Source organism: Scyliorhinus torazame, chromosome 8, assembly GCF_047496885.1.
Source record: "Scyliorhinus torazame isolate Kashiwa2021f chromosome 8, sScyTor2.1, whole genome shotgun sequence".
NCBI lineage: Eukaryota > Metazoa > Chordata > Chondrichthyes > Carcharhiniformes > Scyliorhinidae > Scyliorhinus > Scyliorhinus torazame.
The window spans coordinates 205739529-205756050 of NC_092714.1; the positions used below are offsets into that span (position 1 = coordinate 205739529).

General features: G+C 58.1%; 1 protein-coding gene across 1 annotated transcript in view; it reads left to right on the top strand.

Annotated features, from left to right (window-relative positions):
* Nucleotides 1-474: 474 nt before the first annotated feature.
* The window catches only part of sgf29 (SAGA complex associated factor 29), a 101523-nt gene continuing 85475 nt past the window's right edge, over nt 475-16522 (top strand). Inside the window, 4 exon segments of the mRNA XM_072515549.1 lie at nt 475-667; nt 670-700; nt 7868-8014; nt 8290-8325. Coding sequence (XP_072371650.1) covers nt 475-667; nt 670-700; nt 7868-8014; nt 8290-8325 — 407 coding nt within the window.

Consider the following 16522-nt stretch of genomic DNA (forward strand, 5'->3'; position numbering starts at 1 on the left):
GGGCGGGGGTGGGGGGGGGGGGGGGGTGTGGATTCTAAAAGCCAGGAATCCTCGCCACGTCGATCGATCGGTGCCGGGCGTAGGCGTTTGCGCAGCTGAGGTACTGCGGAGGGTTTCGTCTCCTTACTCGCGGAGGGATAGACTCGCGTCGGAGACAGTTCAGAGAAGGCTCCCTGGGATTGGGGGGGGGCGGAGGAGGTGAGGTGGGGGTGTCTTACAGGGAGAGGTTGGAGACACTTCAGGGCCCCCGCACCGATTGGAATTCAGAACGAGAGGCGGTCACATTGAAACCTGTGGCGGGGGGGGACCCGAGACAGGGTGGGGGGGGGGGGGGGGGGCGGGGTGGAGGGACCCGAGACAGGGTGGGGGGGGGGGATGATGAAGAGAATAAGAGAGTCTCTCACTGAAGAGCAGTACTGACCCTCCGACAGTGCGGGGATATTGAGGCCTTGACTCTACACCCTTTCCGGGGGAATGGTGCAGATCGCGATGCTCGTGCGCTGGTGCGCGGCGGGTCGGAGCGGTGTGCGAGGGGATAGTGAGATTCCTCTTTGGCCTTTGTCCTCTCCAGCCGCTCGGAACGCTGGCCTGTACAACGACTCGGAGCCGCCCCGTAAGACCATGCGCCGCGGAGTACTGATGACTCTCCTGCAACAGTCTGCCATGACGCTCCCCTGTGGATCGGGAAGCCCGGCGAGAAGTAAGTCTGGGGTCGGGGGTGAGGGGCGGCGGCGATGGGGCGGTGAGGGGGAGGGGCGGCGGCGATGGGGGGGTGAGGGGGAGGGGGCGGCGGCGCTGGGGGGGGGTCGGGGGTGAGGGGCGGCGGCGATGGGGGGGTGAGGGGGGAGGGGCGGCGGCGATGGGGGGGTGAGGGGGAGGGGTGGCGGCGATGGGGGGGAGGGGAGGGGCGGCCGCGCTGGGGGGGGGTCGGGGGTGAGGGGCGGCGGCGATGGGGGGGTGAGGGGGAGGGGCGGCGGCGCTGGGGGGGGGTGAGGGGGAGGGGCGGCGGCGATGGGGGGGTGAGGGGGAGGGGCGGCGGCGATGGGGGGTGAGGGGGAGGGGCGGCGGCGCTGGGGGGGGGTCGGGGGTGAGGGGCGGCGGCGATGGGGGGGTGAGGGGGGAGGGGCGGCGGCGATGGGGGGGTGAGGGGGAGGGGCGGCGGCGATGGGGGAGGGGGAGGGGCGGCGGCGCTGGGGGGGGTCGGGGGTGAGGGGCGGCGGCGATGGGGGGGTGAGGGGGAGGGGCGGCGGCGATGGGGGGGTGAGGGGGAGGGGCGGCGGCGCTGGGGGGGTGAGGGGGAGGGGCGGCGGCGCTGGGGGGGAGGGGGGAGGGGCGGCGGCGATGGGGGGTGAGGGGGAGGGGCGGCGGCGATGGGGGGGGAGGGGAGGGGAGGGGAGGGGCGGCGGCGATGGGGGGGAGGGGAGGGGCGGCGGCGATGGGGGGGTGAGGGGGAGGGGCGGCGGCGATGGGGGGGAGGGGGAGGGGCGGCGGCGCTGGGGGGGGGGTCGGGGGTGAGGGGCAGCGGCGATGGGGGGGTGAGGGGGAGGGGCGGCGGCGATGGGGGGGGTGAGGGGGAGGGGCGGCGGCGATGGGGGGGTGAGGGGGAGGGGCGGCGGCGATGGGGGGGTGAGGGGGAGGGGCGGCGGCGATGGGGGGGTGAGGGGGAGGGGCGGCGGCGATGGGGGGGGTCGGGGGAGGGGCGGCGGCGATGGGGGGGGTCGGGGGAGGGGCGGCGGCGATGGGGGGGTGAGGGGGAGGGGCGGCGGCGCTGGGGGGGAGGGGAGGGGCGGGGGTGAGGGGGAGGGGCGGCGGCGATGGGGGGGAGGGGAGGGGCGGCGGCGATGGGGGGTGAGGGGGGAGGGGCGGCGGCGATGGGGGGGTGAGGGGGAGGGGCGGCGGCGATGGGGGGGAGGGGGAGGGCGGCGGCGCTGGGGGGGGGTCGGGGGTGAGGGGCAGCGGCGATGGGGGGGTGAGGGGGAGGGGCGGCGGCGATGGGGGGGTGAGGGGGAGGGGCGGCGGCGATGGGGGGGTGAGGGGGAGGGGCGGCGGCGATGGGGGGTGAGGGGGAGGGGCGGCGGCGATGGGGGGGTGAGGGGGAGGGGCGGCGGCGATGGGGGGGGTCGGGGAGGGGCGGCGGCGATGGGGGGGTGAGGGGGAGGGGCGGCGGCGATGGGGGGGGTCGGGGGAGGGGCGGCGGCGATGGGGGGGTGAGGGGGAGGGGCGGCGGCGATGGGGGGGGTCGGGGGAGGGGCGCGGCGATGGGGGGGGTCGGGGGGGAGGGGCGGCGGCGATGGGGGGGTCGGGGGGAGGGGCGGCGGCGATGGGGGGGGTCGGGGGGAGGGGCGGCGGCGATGGGGGTGTGAGGGGGGAAGGGGCGGCGGCTGTGAGGGGGGAAGGGGCAGCGGCGATGGGGGGGGTCGGGGGGAGGGGCGGCGGTGCTGGGGGGGGTCGGGGGGTGAGGGGCGGGGGCGCTGGGGGGGGTCGGGGGTGAGGGGCGGTGGCGCTGGGGGGGGGGTCAGGGGTGAGGGGTGGCGGCGATTGGGGGGGGGTCGGGGGTGAGGGTTGGCGGCGATTGGGGGGGGGTCGGGGGTGAGGGGTGGCGGCGATGGGGGGGGGTCGGGGGGGAGGGGTGGCGGCGATGGGGGGGTGAGGGGTGAGGGGCGGCGGCGCTGGGGGGGGTCGGGGGTGAGGGGCGTCGGCGCTGTGGGGGGGTGAGGGGGAGGGGCGGCGGCGATTGGGGGGGGAGGGGCGGCGGCGCTGGGGGGGGTGAGGGGTGAGGGGCGGCGGCGCTGTGTGGGGGAGGGGGAGGGGCGGCGGCGCTGGGGGGGGTCGGGGGTGAGGGGCGGCGGCGATGGGGGGGGTGAGGGGGCGAGGGGCCATGGAGGTCTGAGGCTGGGATGACATTGACCCCTCCCCCTTGTTGCTCGTTTTAGCCTTAGTTTATTTGCTCTAATTCTGTCACCTTTGCTCTTGAGTCGCCAGGTATCTTTCTGATACCGCCACGTGGTTCAAGCTCGAGTAATGATCAATAATCCAACACACCGCTTAGTAAGAGTTAAATCAACGCACATTTATTATATACAGCAATCAATACTTATACATTAATTCTACTTCTAAGCTACTTCCTACAACTAACAGGCCAATACTTAACTTTGGAAATGGCCCACCAGGTCAGGGAAACGAATGGCCTTTCGAACGGGTTCTGAGCCTGCGGGATTCGAAGCTGGTGCAGGTCAATAGTCAGGAGTGCCTATCTGGTAGCGATCGTTGGAGTAAAACTTACGTTCTCTTTCAGCAAGGGTCTCGAGGGGTGCGGAGAGGAGAAGAAGGGTCGAGTTGAACTTGGCCGCTATTCTTATAGTCCCCGGGGGCTTCCCGCCTCTCGGGGCGGACCTTGACCCTGGTTCCAAGTGATTGGACTTGGTCCCAATCACTTGGTTCGATATGCTCCAATACTGGAGCGATTCCTTGATCGGGGGGTGGTCGTTTACCTCTCTTTGCGTCAGCTCCTGCTGGCGCCGAAAAGTCTGGGTTGGCTTTGTGTGTCCAATTTGTATCAATTGTTCCCGGGGATGGCTGATTAAAATGCAGATGGCTGGGGTGTTGTGATGTTGATGGCTGCAGGTATCGGTCTGGGCCGACTTCCCCAGAGGCGAATACACTGTTTTACCTGCAGATGTCCGTTTGAGTCCTGTTGGCTGATTTTCCCATCAGCCTCTTCCGTTCGCCATTTTAAATCGGGGTTTGACCATTCTAATCGGGAGTCAGCCATTTTACATGGCTACACGCTCGGCTGGGCTTGGCACCTGAACTGGATTGATTCAACACACGGGATGGAGAAAATAGCGGGACTTAAGTGCGCACAACTCTTCCCTCAAACCAGGTGGACGTGAGGGCCTGCCCAGACAACCGGATTATAATCTCCAAACGGAAAGTTGGGAGGTTTAAAACCGTCTCTGGACGTCTACCCTGGAATTGAGGAGGTGGGAGGGGCTGGTTTGGGGACGTTTGCAGGGTATTGACGGAAACCGAAAGGCTACCGAGATGAGGAGATAGGAGAAAGCCTCTGGTTGAGGTCGGGGGGGGGGGTGTGGGGGGTGGGGGGGGCGGTCCAGGACCAGGGAGCAGGGGGTTAATTTAGAGACGGTCCCTTCAGGAGCAAGATTGTGAACCATTTCTTCACACAGCGAGTTGGTGACAGTTTCACCCTATTGAGGTAGTATGGGTTGAAGTCAGAAATAGGAAAGGAGCAGTCACCTTGTTAGGAGTTTTCTATAGGCCCCCCAATAGTAACAGAGATGTGGAGGAACAGATTGGGAAACAGATTTTGGAAAGGTGCAGAAGTCATAGGGTAGTAGTCATGGGCGACTTTAACTTCCCAAATATTGAGTGGAAACTCTTTAGATCAAATAGTTTGGATGGGGTGGTGTTTGTGCAGTGTGTCCAGGAAGCTTTTCTAACACAGTATGTAGATTGTCCAACCAGAGGAGGGGCAATATTGGATTTAGTACTGGGTAATGAACCAGGGCAAGTGATAGATTTGTTAGTGGGGGAGCATTTTGGAGATAGTGACCACAATTCTGTGACTTTCACTTTAGTAATGGAGAGGGATAGGTACGTGCAACAGGGCAAGGTTTACAATTGGGGGAAGGGTAAATACGATGTTGTCAGACAAGAATTGAAGTGCATAAGTTGGGAACATAGGCTGGCAGGGAAGGACACAAGTGAAATGTGGAACTTGTTCAAGGAACAGGTGCTACGTGTCCTTGATATGTATGTCCCTGTCAGGCAGGGAAGAGATGGTCGAGTGAGGGAACCATGGTTGACAAGAGAGGTTGAATTTCTAGTTAAGAGGAAAAAGGTGACTTATGTAAGGCTGAGGAAACAAGATTCAGACAGGGCATTGGAGGGATACAAGATAGCCAGGAGGGAACTGAAGAAAGGGATTAGGAGAGCTAAGAGAGGGCATGAACAATCTTTGGCGGGTAGGATCAAGGAAAACCCCAAGGCCTTTTACACATATGTGAGAAATATGAGAATGACTAGAGCGAGGGTAGGTCCGATCAAGGACAGTAGCGGGAGATTGTGTATTGAGTCTGAAGAGATAGGAGAGGTCTTGAATGAGTATTTTTCTTCTGTATTTACAAATGAGAGGGGCGATATTGTTGGAGAGGACAGTGTGAAACAGATTGGTAAGCTCAAGGAAATACTTGTCAGGAAGGAAGATGTGTTGGGCATTTTGAAAAACTTGAGGATAGACAAGTCCCCCGGGCCTGACGGGATATATCCAAGGATTCTATGGGAAGCAAGAGATGAAATTGCAGAGCCGTTGGCAATGATCTTTTCGTCCTCACTGTCAACAGGGGTGGTACCAGGGGATTGGAGAGTGGCGAATGTCGTGCCCCTGTTCAAAAAAGGAACTAGGGATAACCCTGGGAATTACAGGCCAGTTAGCCTTACTTCGGTGGTAGGCAAAGTAATGGAAAGGGTACTGAAGGATAGGATTTCTGAGCATCTGGAAAGACACTGCTTGATTAGGGATAGTCAGCACGGATTTGTGAGGGGTAGGTCTTGCCTTACAAGTCTTATTGAATTCTTTGAGGAGGTGACCAAGCATGTGGATGAAGGTAAAGCAGTGGATGTAGTGTACATGGATTTTAGTAAGGCATTTGATAAAGTTCCCCATGGTAGGCTTATGCAGAAAGTAAGGAGGCATGGGATAGTGGGAAATTTGGCCAGTTGGATAACGAACTGGCTAACCGATAGAAGTCAGAGAGTGGTGGTGGATGGCAAATATTCAGCCTGGATCCCAGTTACCAGTGGCGTACCGCAGGGATCAGTTCTGGGTCCTCTGCTGTTTGTGATTTTCATTAATGACTTGGATGAGGGAGTTGAAGGGTGGGTCAGTAAATTTGCAGACGATACGAAGATTGGTGGAGTTGTGGATAGTAAGGAGGGCTGTTGTCGGCTGCAAAGAGACATAGATAGGATGCAGAGCTGGGCTGAGAAGTGGCAGATGGAGTTTAACCCTGAAAAGTGTGAGGTTGTCCATTTTGGAAGGACAAATATGAATGCGGAATATAGGGTTAACGGTAGAGTTCTTGGCAATGTGGAGGAGCAGAGAGATCTTGGGGTCTATGTTCATACATCTTTGAAAGTTGCCACTCAAGTGGATAGAGCTGTGAAGAAGGCCTATGGTGTGCTCGCGTTCATTAACAGAGGGATTGAATTTAAGAGCCGTGAGGTGATGATGCAGCTGTACAAAACTTTGGTAAGGCCACATTTGGAGTACTGTGTACAGTTCTGGTCGCCTCATTTTAGGAAGGATGTGGAAGCTTTGGAAAAGGTGCAAAGAAGATTTACCAGGATGTTGCCTGGAATGGAGAGTAGGTCTTACGAGGAAAGGTTGAGGGTGCTAGGCCTTTTCTCATTAGAGTGGAGAAGGATGAGGGGCGACTTGATAGAGGTTTATAAGATGATCAGGGGAATAGATAGAGTAGACAGTCAGAGACTTTTTCCCCGGGTGGAACACACCATTACAAGGGGACATAAATTTAAGGTGAAAGGTGGAAGATATAGGAGGGATATCAGAGGTAGGTTCTTTACCCAGAGAGTAGTGGGGGCATGGAATGCACTGCCTGTGGAAGTAGTTGAGTCGGAAACATTAGGGACCTTCAAGCAGCTATTGGATAGGTACATGGATGACGGTAAAATGATATAGTGTAGATTTATTTGTTCTTAAGGGCAGCACGGTAGCATTGTGGATAGCACAATTGCTTCACAGCTCCATGGTCCCAGGTTCGATTCCGGCTTGGGTCATTGTCTGTGCGGAGTCTACACGTCCTCCCCGTGTCTGCGTGGGTTTCCTCCGGGTGCTCCGGTTTCCTCCCACTGTCCAAAGATGTGCGGGTTAGGTGAATTGGCCATGATAAATTGCCCTTAATGTCCAAAATTGCCCTTGGTGTTGGGTGGAGGTGTTGAGTTTGGGTAGGGTGCTCTTTCCAAGAGCCGGTGCAGACTCAAAGGGCCGAATGGCCTCCTTCTGCACTGTAAATTCAATGATAATCTATGATTAATCTAGGACAAAGGTTCGGCACAACATCGTGGGCCGAAGGGCCTGTTCTGTGCTGTATTTTCTATGTTCTATGTTCTATGTTTGGAACTCCCCCACACGCAGCCAGTTGTCAGTTATCAATTTAATAATCGGGGCGTTGTTACCAACTGGAGTGTGCGGTGAAGGTAGGTCAGTTGGAGCTCAATCACGGATCAGCCACATGCTCGGCATGGGCCTCCTCCTGTTCCTGTGTAACAGGCTGGAGAGGGGCTGAATGGGCCTCCTCCTGTTCCCGTGTCACAGGCTGGAGAGGGGCTGAATGGGTCTCCTCCTGTTCCTGTGTAACAGGCTGGAGAGGGGCTGAATGGGCCTCCTCCTGTTCCTGTGTAACAGGCTGGAGAGGGGCTGAATGGGCCTCCTGTTCCTGTGTAACCGGCTGGGAGAGGGGGCTGAATGGGCCTCCCCCTGTTCCTGTGTAACCGGCTGGGAGAGGGGGCTGAATGGGCCTCCCCCTGTTCCTGTGTAACAGGCTGGAGAGGGGCTGAATGGGCCTCCTCCTGTTCCTGTGTAACAGGCTGGAAAGGGGCTGAATGGGCCTCCTCCTGTTCTGACAAATTAGTTTGGAAACTAAATGTTCAAAACATTTCTCAATCTCTCTCTCTGTCTCCTCCTCTGTCCCTCGCTCTCTCTCTCCCCTCTCCTTCCCGCTGTCCCCCTCCCCCCCCCTCCGTCGCCCTCCCCTCCCCCTCCATCACACTGTCTCTCTCTCTCTATCGCTCCCCCCCCCCCCCCCGCCCCTTCCCTCCCACCTAGGCCCCCTCCGCTGTGTGGAGCGATTCCGGCCTCCAGCGACTACGTGGCGAAGCCTGGCGATAAAGTTGCTGCTCGGGTGAAGGGTCTGGATGGGGATGAACAGTGGATCCTGGCCGAGGTGGTGAGCTACAGTCACACAGCGAACAAGTGAGTGCGAGGGGTGGGGGGCAAACGGGAGGTGGGGAAAGGGGGAGGGCGTCGGAGGGAGGCGAGGCACATCTGGGCACTCTGCATGGGTGTCGGGATTGGGGTGTGTGGGACACAGTCAGCCTGTCTGGGCTCGAATGGACGAGACGTGGGGTTTGTGCCAGGGGCCCGTGCGCTGGAGGGGGTCGCAGCCCCCACCACCCCTCCTCGACCTCCATCAGTCCCTCAAATTCCCGACACTCTCATTAAACAAGCTCTCGTTCTGTCTTTTCCAGATACGAGGTGGATGACATCGATGAGGAGGGAAAAGAGTGAGTTTCTATATTTCTGAAGAATGCGGCGCTCCCCAGTAATGACCCTCTGACAGTGCGGCACTCCCTCAGTACTGACCCTCTGACAGTGCGGCACTCCCTCAGTACTGACCATCTGACAGTGCGGCACTCCCTCAGTACTGTCCCTCTGACAGTGCGGCACTCCCTCAGTACTGACCCTCTGACAGTGCGGCACTCCCTCAGTACTGACCCTCTGACAGTGCGGCACTCCCTCAGTACTGTCCCTCTGACAGTGCGGCACTCCCTCAGTACTGACCCTCTGACAGTGCGGCACTCCCTCAGTACTGACCCTCTGACAGTGCGGCACTCCCTCAGTACTGACCCTCTGACAGTGCGGCACTCCCTCAGTACTGACCCTGTGACAGTGCAGCACTCCCTCAGTACTGACCCTGTGACAGTGCGGCACTCCCTCAGTACTGACCCTCTGACAGTGCGGCACTCCCTCAGTACTGACCCTCTGACAGTACGGCACTCCCTCAGTACTGACCCTCTGACAGTACGGCACTCCCTCAGTACTGACCCTCTGACAGTGCGGCACTCCCTCAGTACTGACCCTCTGACAGTGCAGCACTCCCTCAGTACTGACCCTCTGACAGTGCGGCACTCCCTCAGTACTGACCCTCTGACAGTGCAGCACTCCCTCAGTACTGACCCTCTGACAGTGCAGCACTCCCTCAGTACTGACCCTCTGACAGTGCGGCACTCCCTCAGTACTGACCCTCTGACAGTGCGGCACTCCCTCAGTACTGACCCTCTGACAGTGCGGCGCTCCCTCAGTACTGGCCCTCTGACAGTGCGGCACTCCCTCAGTACTGACCCTCTGACAGTGCAGCGCTCCCTCAGTACTGACCCTCTGACAGTGCAGCTCTCCCTCAGTACTGACCCTCTGACAGTGCGGCACTCCCTCAGTACTGACCCTCTGATAGTGCGGCGCTCCCTCAGTACTGGCCCTCTGACAGTGCGGCACTCCCTCAGTACTGACCCTCTGACAGTGTGGCACTCCCTCAGTACTGACCCTCTGACAGTGCGGCACTCCCTCAGTACTGACCCTCTGACAGAGCGGCACTCCCTCAGTACTGACCCTCTGACAGTGCGGCACTCCCTCAGAACTGACCCTCTGACAGTGCAGCACTCCCTCAGTACTGACCCTCTGACAGTGCGGCACTCCCTCAGTACTGACCCTCTGACAGTGCGGCACTCCCTCAGTACTGACCCTCTGACAGTGCGGCATTCCCTCAGTACTGACCCTCTGACTGTTCAGCACTCCCTCAGTACTGACCCTCTGACAGTGCGGCACTCCCTCAGTACTGACCCTCTGACAGTGCAGCACTCCCTCAGTACTGACCCTCTGACAGTGCGGCACTCCCTCAGTACTGACCCTCTGACAGTGCGGCACTCCCTCAGTACTGACCCTCTGACAGTGCGGCATTCCCTCAGTACTGACCCTCTGACTGTTCAGCACTCCCTCAGTACTGACCCTCTGACAGTGCGGCACTCCCTCAGTACTGACCCTCTGACAGTGCGGCGCTCCCTCAGTACTGACCCTCTGACAGTGCGGCATTCCCTCAGTACTGACCCTCTGACAGTGCAGCACTCCCTCAGTACTGACCCTCTGACAGTGCGGCACTCCCTCAGTACTGACCCTCTGACAGTGCAGCCCTCCCTCAGCACTGACCCTCTGACAGTGCGGCATTCCCTCAGTACTGACCCTCTGACAGTGCAGCACTCCCTCAGTACTGACCCTCTGACAGTGCGGCACTCCCTCTACTGACCCTCTGACTGTGCAGCACTCCCTCAGTACTGACCCTCTGACAGTGCGGCATTCCCTCAGTACTGACCCTCTGACAGTGCGGCACTCCCTCAGTACTGACCCTCTGACAGTGCAGCCCTCCCTCAGTACTGACCCTCTGAAAGTGCGGCATTCCCTCAGTACTGACCCTCTGACAGTGCAGCACTCCCTCAGTACTGACCCTCTGACAGTGCGGCGCTCCCTCAGCACTGACCCTCTGACAGTGTAGCACTCCCTCAGTACTGACCCTCTGACAGTGCGGCACTCCCTCAGTACTGACCCTCTGACAGTGCAGCTCTCCCTCAGTACTGACCCTCTGACAGTGCGGCACTCCCTCTGTACAGACCCTCTGACAGTGCAGCACTCCCTCAGTACTGACCCTCTGACAGTGCCACACTCCCTCAGTACTGATCCTCTGACAGTGCGGCACTCGCTCAGTACTGACCCTCTGACAGTGCGGCGCTCCCTCAGCACTGACCCTCTGACAGTGTGGCACTCCCTCAGTACTGACCCTCTGACAGTGCGGCACTCCCTCAGTACTGACCCTCTGACAGTGCGGCGCTCCCTCAGTACTGACCCTCTGACAGTGCAGCACTCCCTCAGTACTGACCCTCTGACAGTGCGGCACTCCCTTAGTACTGACGCTCTGACAGTGCAGCACTCGCTCATTACTGACCCTCTGACAGTGTGGCACTCCCTCATTACTGTCCCTCTGACAGTGCAGCACTCCCTCAGAACTGACCCTCTGACAGTGCGGCACTCCCTCAGTACTGACCCTCTGACAGTGCGGCACTCCCTCAGTACTGACCCTCTGACAGTGCAGCACTCGCTCATTACTGACCCTCTGACAGTGTGGCACTCCCTCATTACTGTCCCTCTGACAGTGCAGCACTCCCTCAGAACTGACCCTCTGACAAAGAACAAACAAAGAACAAAGAAATGTACAGCACAGGAACAGGCCCTTCGGCCCTCCAAGCCCGTGCCGACCATACTGCCCGACTAAACTACAATCTTCTACACTTCCTGGGTCCGTATCCTTCTATTCCCATCCTATTCATATATTTGTCAAGATGCCCCTTAAATGTCCCTATCGTCCCTGCCTCCACTACCTCCTCCGGTAGTGAGTTCCAGGCACCCACTACCCTCTGCGTAAAAAACTTGCCTCGTACATCTACTCTAAACTTTGCCCCTCTCACCTTAAACCTATGCCCCCTAGTAATTGACCCCTCTACCCTGGGGAAAAGCCTCTGACTATCCACTCTGTCTATGCCCCTCATAATTTTGTATACCTCTATCAGGTCGCCCCTCAACCTCCTTCGTTCCAGTGAGAACAAACCGAGTTTATTCAATCGCTCCTCATAGCTTATGCCCTCCATACCAGGCAACATTCTGGTAAATCTCTTCTGCACCCTCTCTAAAGCCTCCACATCCTTCTGGTAGTGTGGCGACCAGAATTGAACACTATCCTCCAAGTGTGGCCTAACTAAGGTTCTATACAGCTGCAACATGACTTGCCAATTCTTATACTCAATGCCCCGGCCAATGAAGGCAAGCATGCCGTATGCCTTCTTGACTACCTTCTCCACCTGTGTAGCCCCTTTCAGTGATCTGTGGACCTGTACTCCTAGATCTCTTTGACTTTCAATACTCTTGAGGGTTCTACCATTCACTGTATATTCCCTACCTGCATTAGCCCTTCCAAAATGCATTACCTCACATTTGTCCAGGTTAAACTCCATCTGCCATCTCTCCGCCCAAGTCTCCAGACAATCTAAATCCTGCTGTATCCTCAGACAGTCCTCATCGCTATCCGCAATTCCACCAACCTTTGTGTCGTCTGCAAACTTACTAATCAGACCAGTTACATTTTCCTCCAAATCATTTATATATACTACAAAGAGCAAAGGTCCCAGCACTGATCCCTATGGAACACCACTGGTCACAGCCCTCCAATTAGAAAAGCATCCCTCCATTGCTACCCTCTGCCTTCTATGGCCTAGCCAGTTCTGTATCCACCTTGCCAGTTCACCCCTGATCCCGTGTGACTTCACCTTTTGTACTAGTCTACCATGAGGGACCTTGTCAAAGGCCTTACTGAAGTCCATATAGACAACATCTACTGCCCTACCTGCATCAATCATCTTAGTGACCTCCTCGAAAAACTCTATCAAGTTAGTGAGACACGACCTCCCCTTCACAAAACCGTGCTGCCTCTCACTAATACGTCCATTTGCTTCCAAATGGGAGTAGATCCTGTCTCGAAGAATTCTCTCCAGTAATTTCCCTACCACTGAAGTAAGGCTCACCGGCCTGTAGTTCCCGGGATTATCCCTGCCACCCTTCTTAAACAGAGGAACAACATTGGCTATTCTCCAGTCCTCCGGGACATCCCCTGAAGACAGCGAGGATCCAAAGATTTCTGTCAAGGCCTCAGCAATTTCCTCGCCAGCCTCCTTCAGTATTCTGGGGTAGATCCCATCCGGCCCTGGGGACTTATCTACCTTAATATTTTTTAAGACACCCAACACCTCGTCTTTTTGGATCACAATGTGACCCAGGCTATCTACACCCCCTTCTCCAGACTCAACATCTACCAATTCCTTCTCTTTGGTGAATACTGATGCAAAGTATTCATTTAGTACCTCGCCCACTTCCTCTGGCTCCACACATAGATTCCCTTGCCTATCCTTCAGTGGGCCAACCCTTTCCCTGGCTACCCTCTTGCTTTTTATGTAAGTGTAAAAAGCCTTGGGATTTTCCTTAACCCTATTTGCCAATGACTTTTCATGACCCCTTCTAGCCCTCCTGACTCCTTGCTTAAGTTCCTTCCTACTTTCCTTATATGCCACACAGGCTTCGTCTGTTCCCAGCCTTTTAGCCCTGACAAATGCCTCCTTTTTCTTTTTGACGAGGCCTACAATATCAATCGTCATCCAAGGTTCCCGAAAATTGCCGTATTTATCTTTCTTCCTCACAGGAACATGCCTGTCCTGTATTCCTTTCAACTGACACTTGAAAGCCTCCCACATGTCAGATGTACTCCCTCAGTACTGACCCTCTGACAGTGCAGCACTCCCTCAGTACTGACCCTCTGACAGTGCAGCACTCAGTACTGAACCTCTGACAGTGCGGCACCCCCTCAGTCCTGACCCTCTGACAGTGCTGCACTCCCTCAGTACTGACCCTCTGACAGTGCTGCACTCCCTCAGTACTGACCCTCTGACAGTGCAGCACTCCCTCAGTACTGACCCTCTGACAGTGCGGCACTCCCTCATTACTGACCCTCTGACAGTGCGGCACTCCCTCAGTACTGACCCTCTGACAGTGCAGCACTCCCTCAGTACTGACCCTCTGACAGTGCGACCCCTCCCTCAGTACTGACCCTCTGACCGTGCAGCACTCCCTCAGTACTGACCCTCTGACAGAGCGGCACTCCCTCAGTACTGACCCTCTGACAGTGCTGCACTCCCTCAGTACTGACCCTCTGACAGTGCGGCACTCCCTCAGTAATGACCCTCTGACAGTGCGGCACTCCCTCGGTACTGACCCTCTGACAGTGCGGCACTCCCTCGGTACTGACCCTCTGACAGTGCGGCACTCCCTCAGTACTGACACTCTGACAGTGCGGCACTCCCTCAGTACTGACACGCTGACAGTGCGGCACTCCCTCAGTACTGACCCTCTGACAGTGCGGCACTCACTCAGTACTGACCCTCTGACAGTGCGGCACTCCCTCAGTACTGACCCTCTTGACAGTGTGGCACTCCCTCAGTACTGACCCTCTGACAGTGCGGCACTCCCTCAGTACTGACCCTCTGACAGTGCGGCACTCCCTCAGTACTGACCCTCTGACAGTGCGGCACTCCCTCAGTACTGACCCTCTGACTGTGCAGCACTCCCTCAGTACTGACCCTCTGACAGTGCAGCACTCCCTCAGTACTGACCCTCTGACAGTGCGGCACTCCCTCAGTACTGACCCTCTGACAGTGCGGCACTCCCTCAGTACTGACCCTCTGACAGTGCGGCACTCCCTCAGTACTGACCCTCTGACAGTGCAGCACACCCTCAGTACTGACCCTCTGACAGTGCAGCACTCCCTCAGTACTGACCCTCTGACAGTGCAGCACTCCCTCAGTACTAACCCTCTGTCAGTGCAGCACTCCCTCAGTACTGACCCTCTGACAGTGCGGCGCTCCCTCAGTACTGACCCTCTGACAGTGCAGCACTCCCTCAGTACTGACCCTCTGACAGTGCAGCACTCCCTCAGTACTGACCCTCTGACAGTGCAGCACTCCCTCAGTACTGACCCTCTGACAGTGCAGCACTCAGTACTGACCCTCTGACAGTGCGGCACTCCCTCAGTACTGACCCTCTGACAGTGCTGCACTCCCTCAGTACTGACCCTCTGACAGTGCAGCACTCCCTCAGTACTGACCCTCTGACAGTGCAGCACTCCCTCAGTACCGACCCTCTGACAGTGCAGCACTCCCTCAGTACCGACCCTCTGACAGTGCAGCATTCCCTCAGTACTGACCCTCTGACAGTGCAGCACTCCCTCAGTACCGACCCTCTGACAGTGCAGCACTCCCTCAGTACCGACCCTCTGACAGTGCAGCACTCCCTCAGTACTGACCCTCTGACAGTGCAGCACTCCCTCAGTACTGACCCTCTGACAGTGTGGCGTTCCCTCAGTACTGACCCTCTGACAGTGCGGCACTCCCTCAGTACTGACTCTCTGACAGTGCAGCACTCCCTCAGCACTGACCCTCTGACAGTGCGGCAATCCCTCAGTACTGACCCTCTGACAGTGCGGCACTCCCTCAGTACTTACCCTCTGACAGTGCGACACTCCCTCAGTACTTACCCTCTGACAGTGCAGCACTCCCTCAGTACTTACCCTCTGACAGTGCAGCACTCCCTCAGTACTGACCCTCTGACAGTGCGGCGCTCCCTCAGTACTGACCCTCTGACAGTGCGGCACTCCCTCAGTACTGACCCTCTGACAGTGCAGCACACCCTCAGTACTGACCCTCTGACAGTGCAGCACTCCCTCAGTACTTACCCTCTGACAGTGCAGCATTCCCTCAGTACTGACCCTCTGACAGTGCGGCGCTCCCTCAGTACTGACCCTCTGACATTGCGGCACTCCCTCAGTACTGACCCTCTGACAGTGCAGCACTCCCTCAGTACTGACCCTCTGACAGTGCAGCACTCCCTCAGTACAGACTCTCTGACAGTGCGGCACTCCCTCAGTACTGACCCTCTGACAGTGCGGCACTCCCTCAGTACTGACCCTCTGACAGTGCGGCACTCCCTCAGTACTGACCCTCTGACAGTGCGGCGCTCCCTCAGTACAACCCTCTGACAGTGCGACACTCCCTCAGTACTGACCCTCTGACAGTGTGGCACTCCCTCAGTACTGACCCTCTGACAGTGCGGCGCTCCCTCAGTACAACCCTCTGACAGTGCGACACTCCCTCAGTACTGACCCTCTGACAGCGCAGCACTCCCTCAGTACTGACCCTCTGACAGTGCGGCGCTCCCTCAGTACAACCCTCTGACAGTGCGACACTCCCTCAGTACTGACCCTCTGACAGCGCAGCACTCCCTCAGTACAACCCTCTGACAGTGTGGCACTCCCTCAGTACTGACCCTCTGACTGTGTGGCACTCCCTCAGTACTGACCCTCTGACAGTGCGGCGCTCCCTCAGTACTGACCCTCTGATAGTGCGGCACTCCCTCAGTACTGACCCTCTGACAGTGCAGCACTCCCTCTGTACTGACCCTCTGACAGTGCAGCACTCCCTCAGTACTGACCCTCTGACAGTGCGGCACTCCCTCAGTACTGACCCTCTGACAATGCGGCACTCCCTCAGTGTTGACCCTCTGACAGTGCGGCGCTCCCTCAGTACTGACCCTCTGACAGTGCGGTACTCCCTCAGTACTGACCCTCTGACAGTGCGGCACTCCCTCAGTACTGACCCTCTGACAATGCGGCACTCCCTCAGTACTGACCCTCTGACAGTGCGGTACTCCCTCTGTACTGACCCTCTGACAGTGCAGCACTCCCTCAGTACTGACCCTCTGACAGTGCGGCACTCCCTCAGTACTGACCCTCTGACAATGCGGCACTCCCTCAGTGTTGACCCTCTGACAGTGCGGCGCTCCCTCAGTACTGACCCTCTGACAGTGCGGCACTCCCTCAGTACTGACCCTCTGACAATGCGGCACTCCCTCAGTACTGACCCTCTGACAGTGCGGTACTCCCTCTGTACTGACCCTCTGACAGTGCAGCACTCCCTCAGTACTGACCCTCTGACAGTGCGGCACTCCCTCAGTACTGACCCTCTGACAATGCGGCACTCCCTCAGTGTTGACCCTCTGACA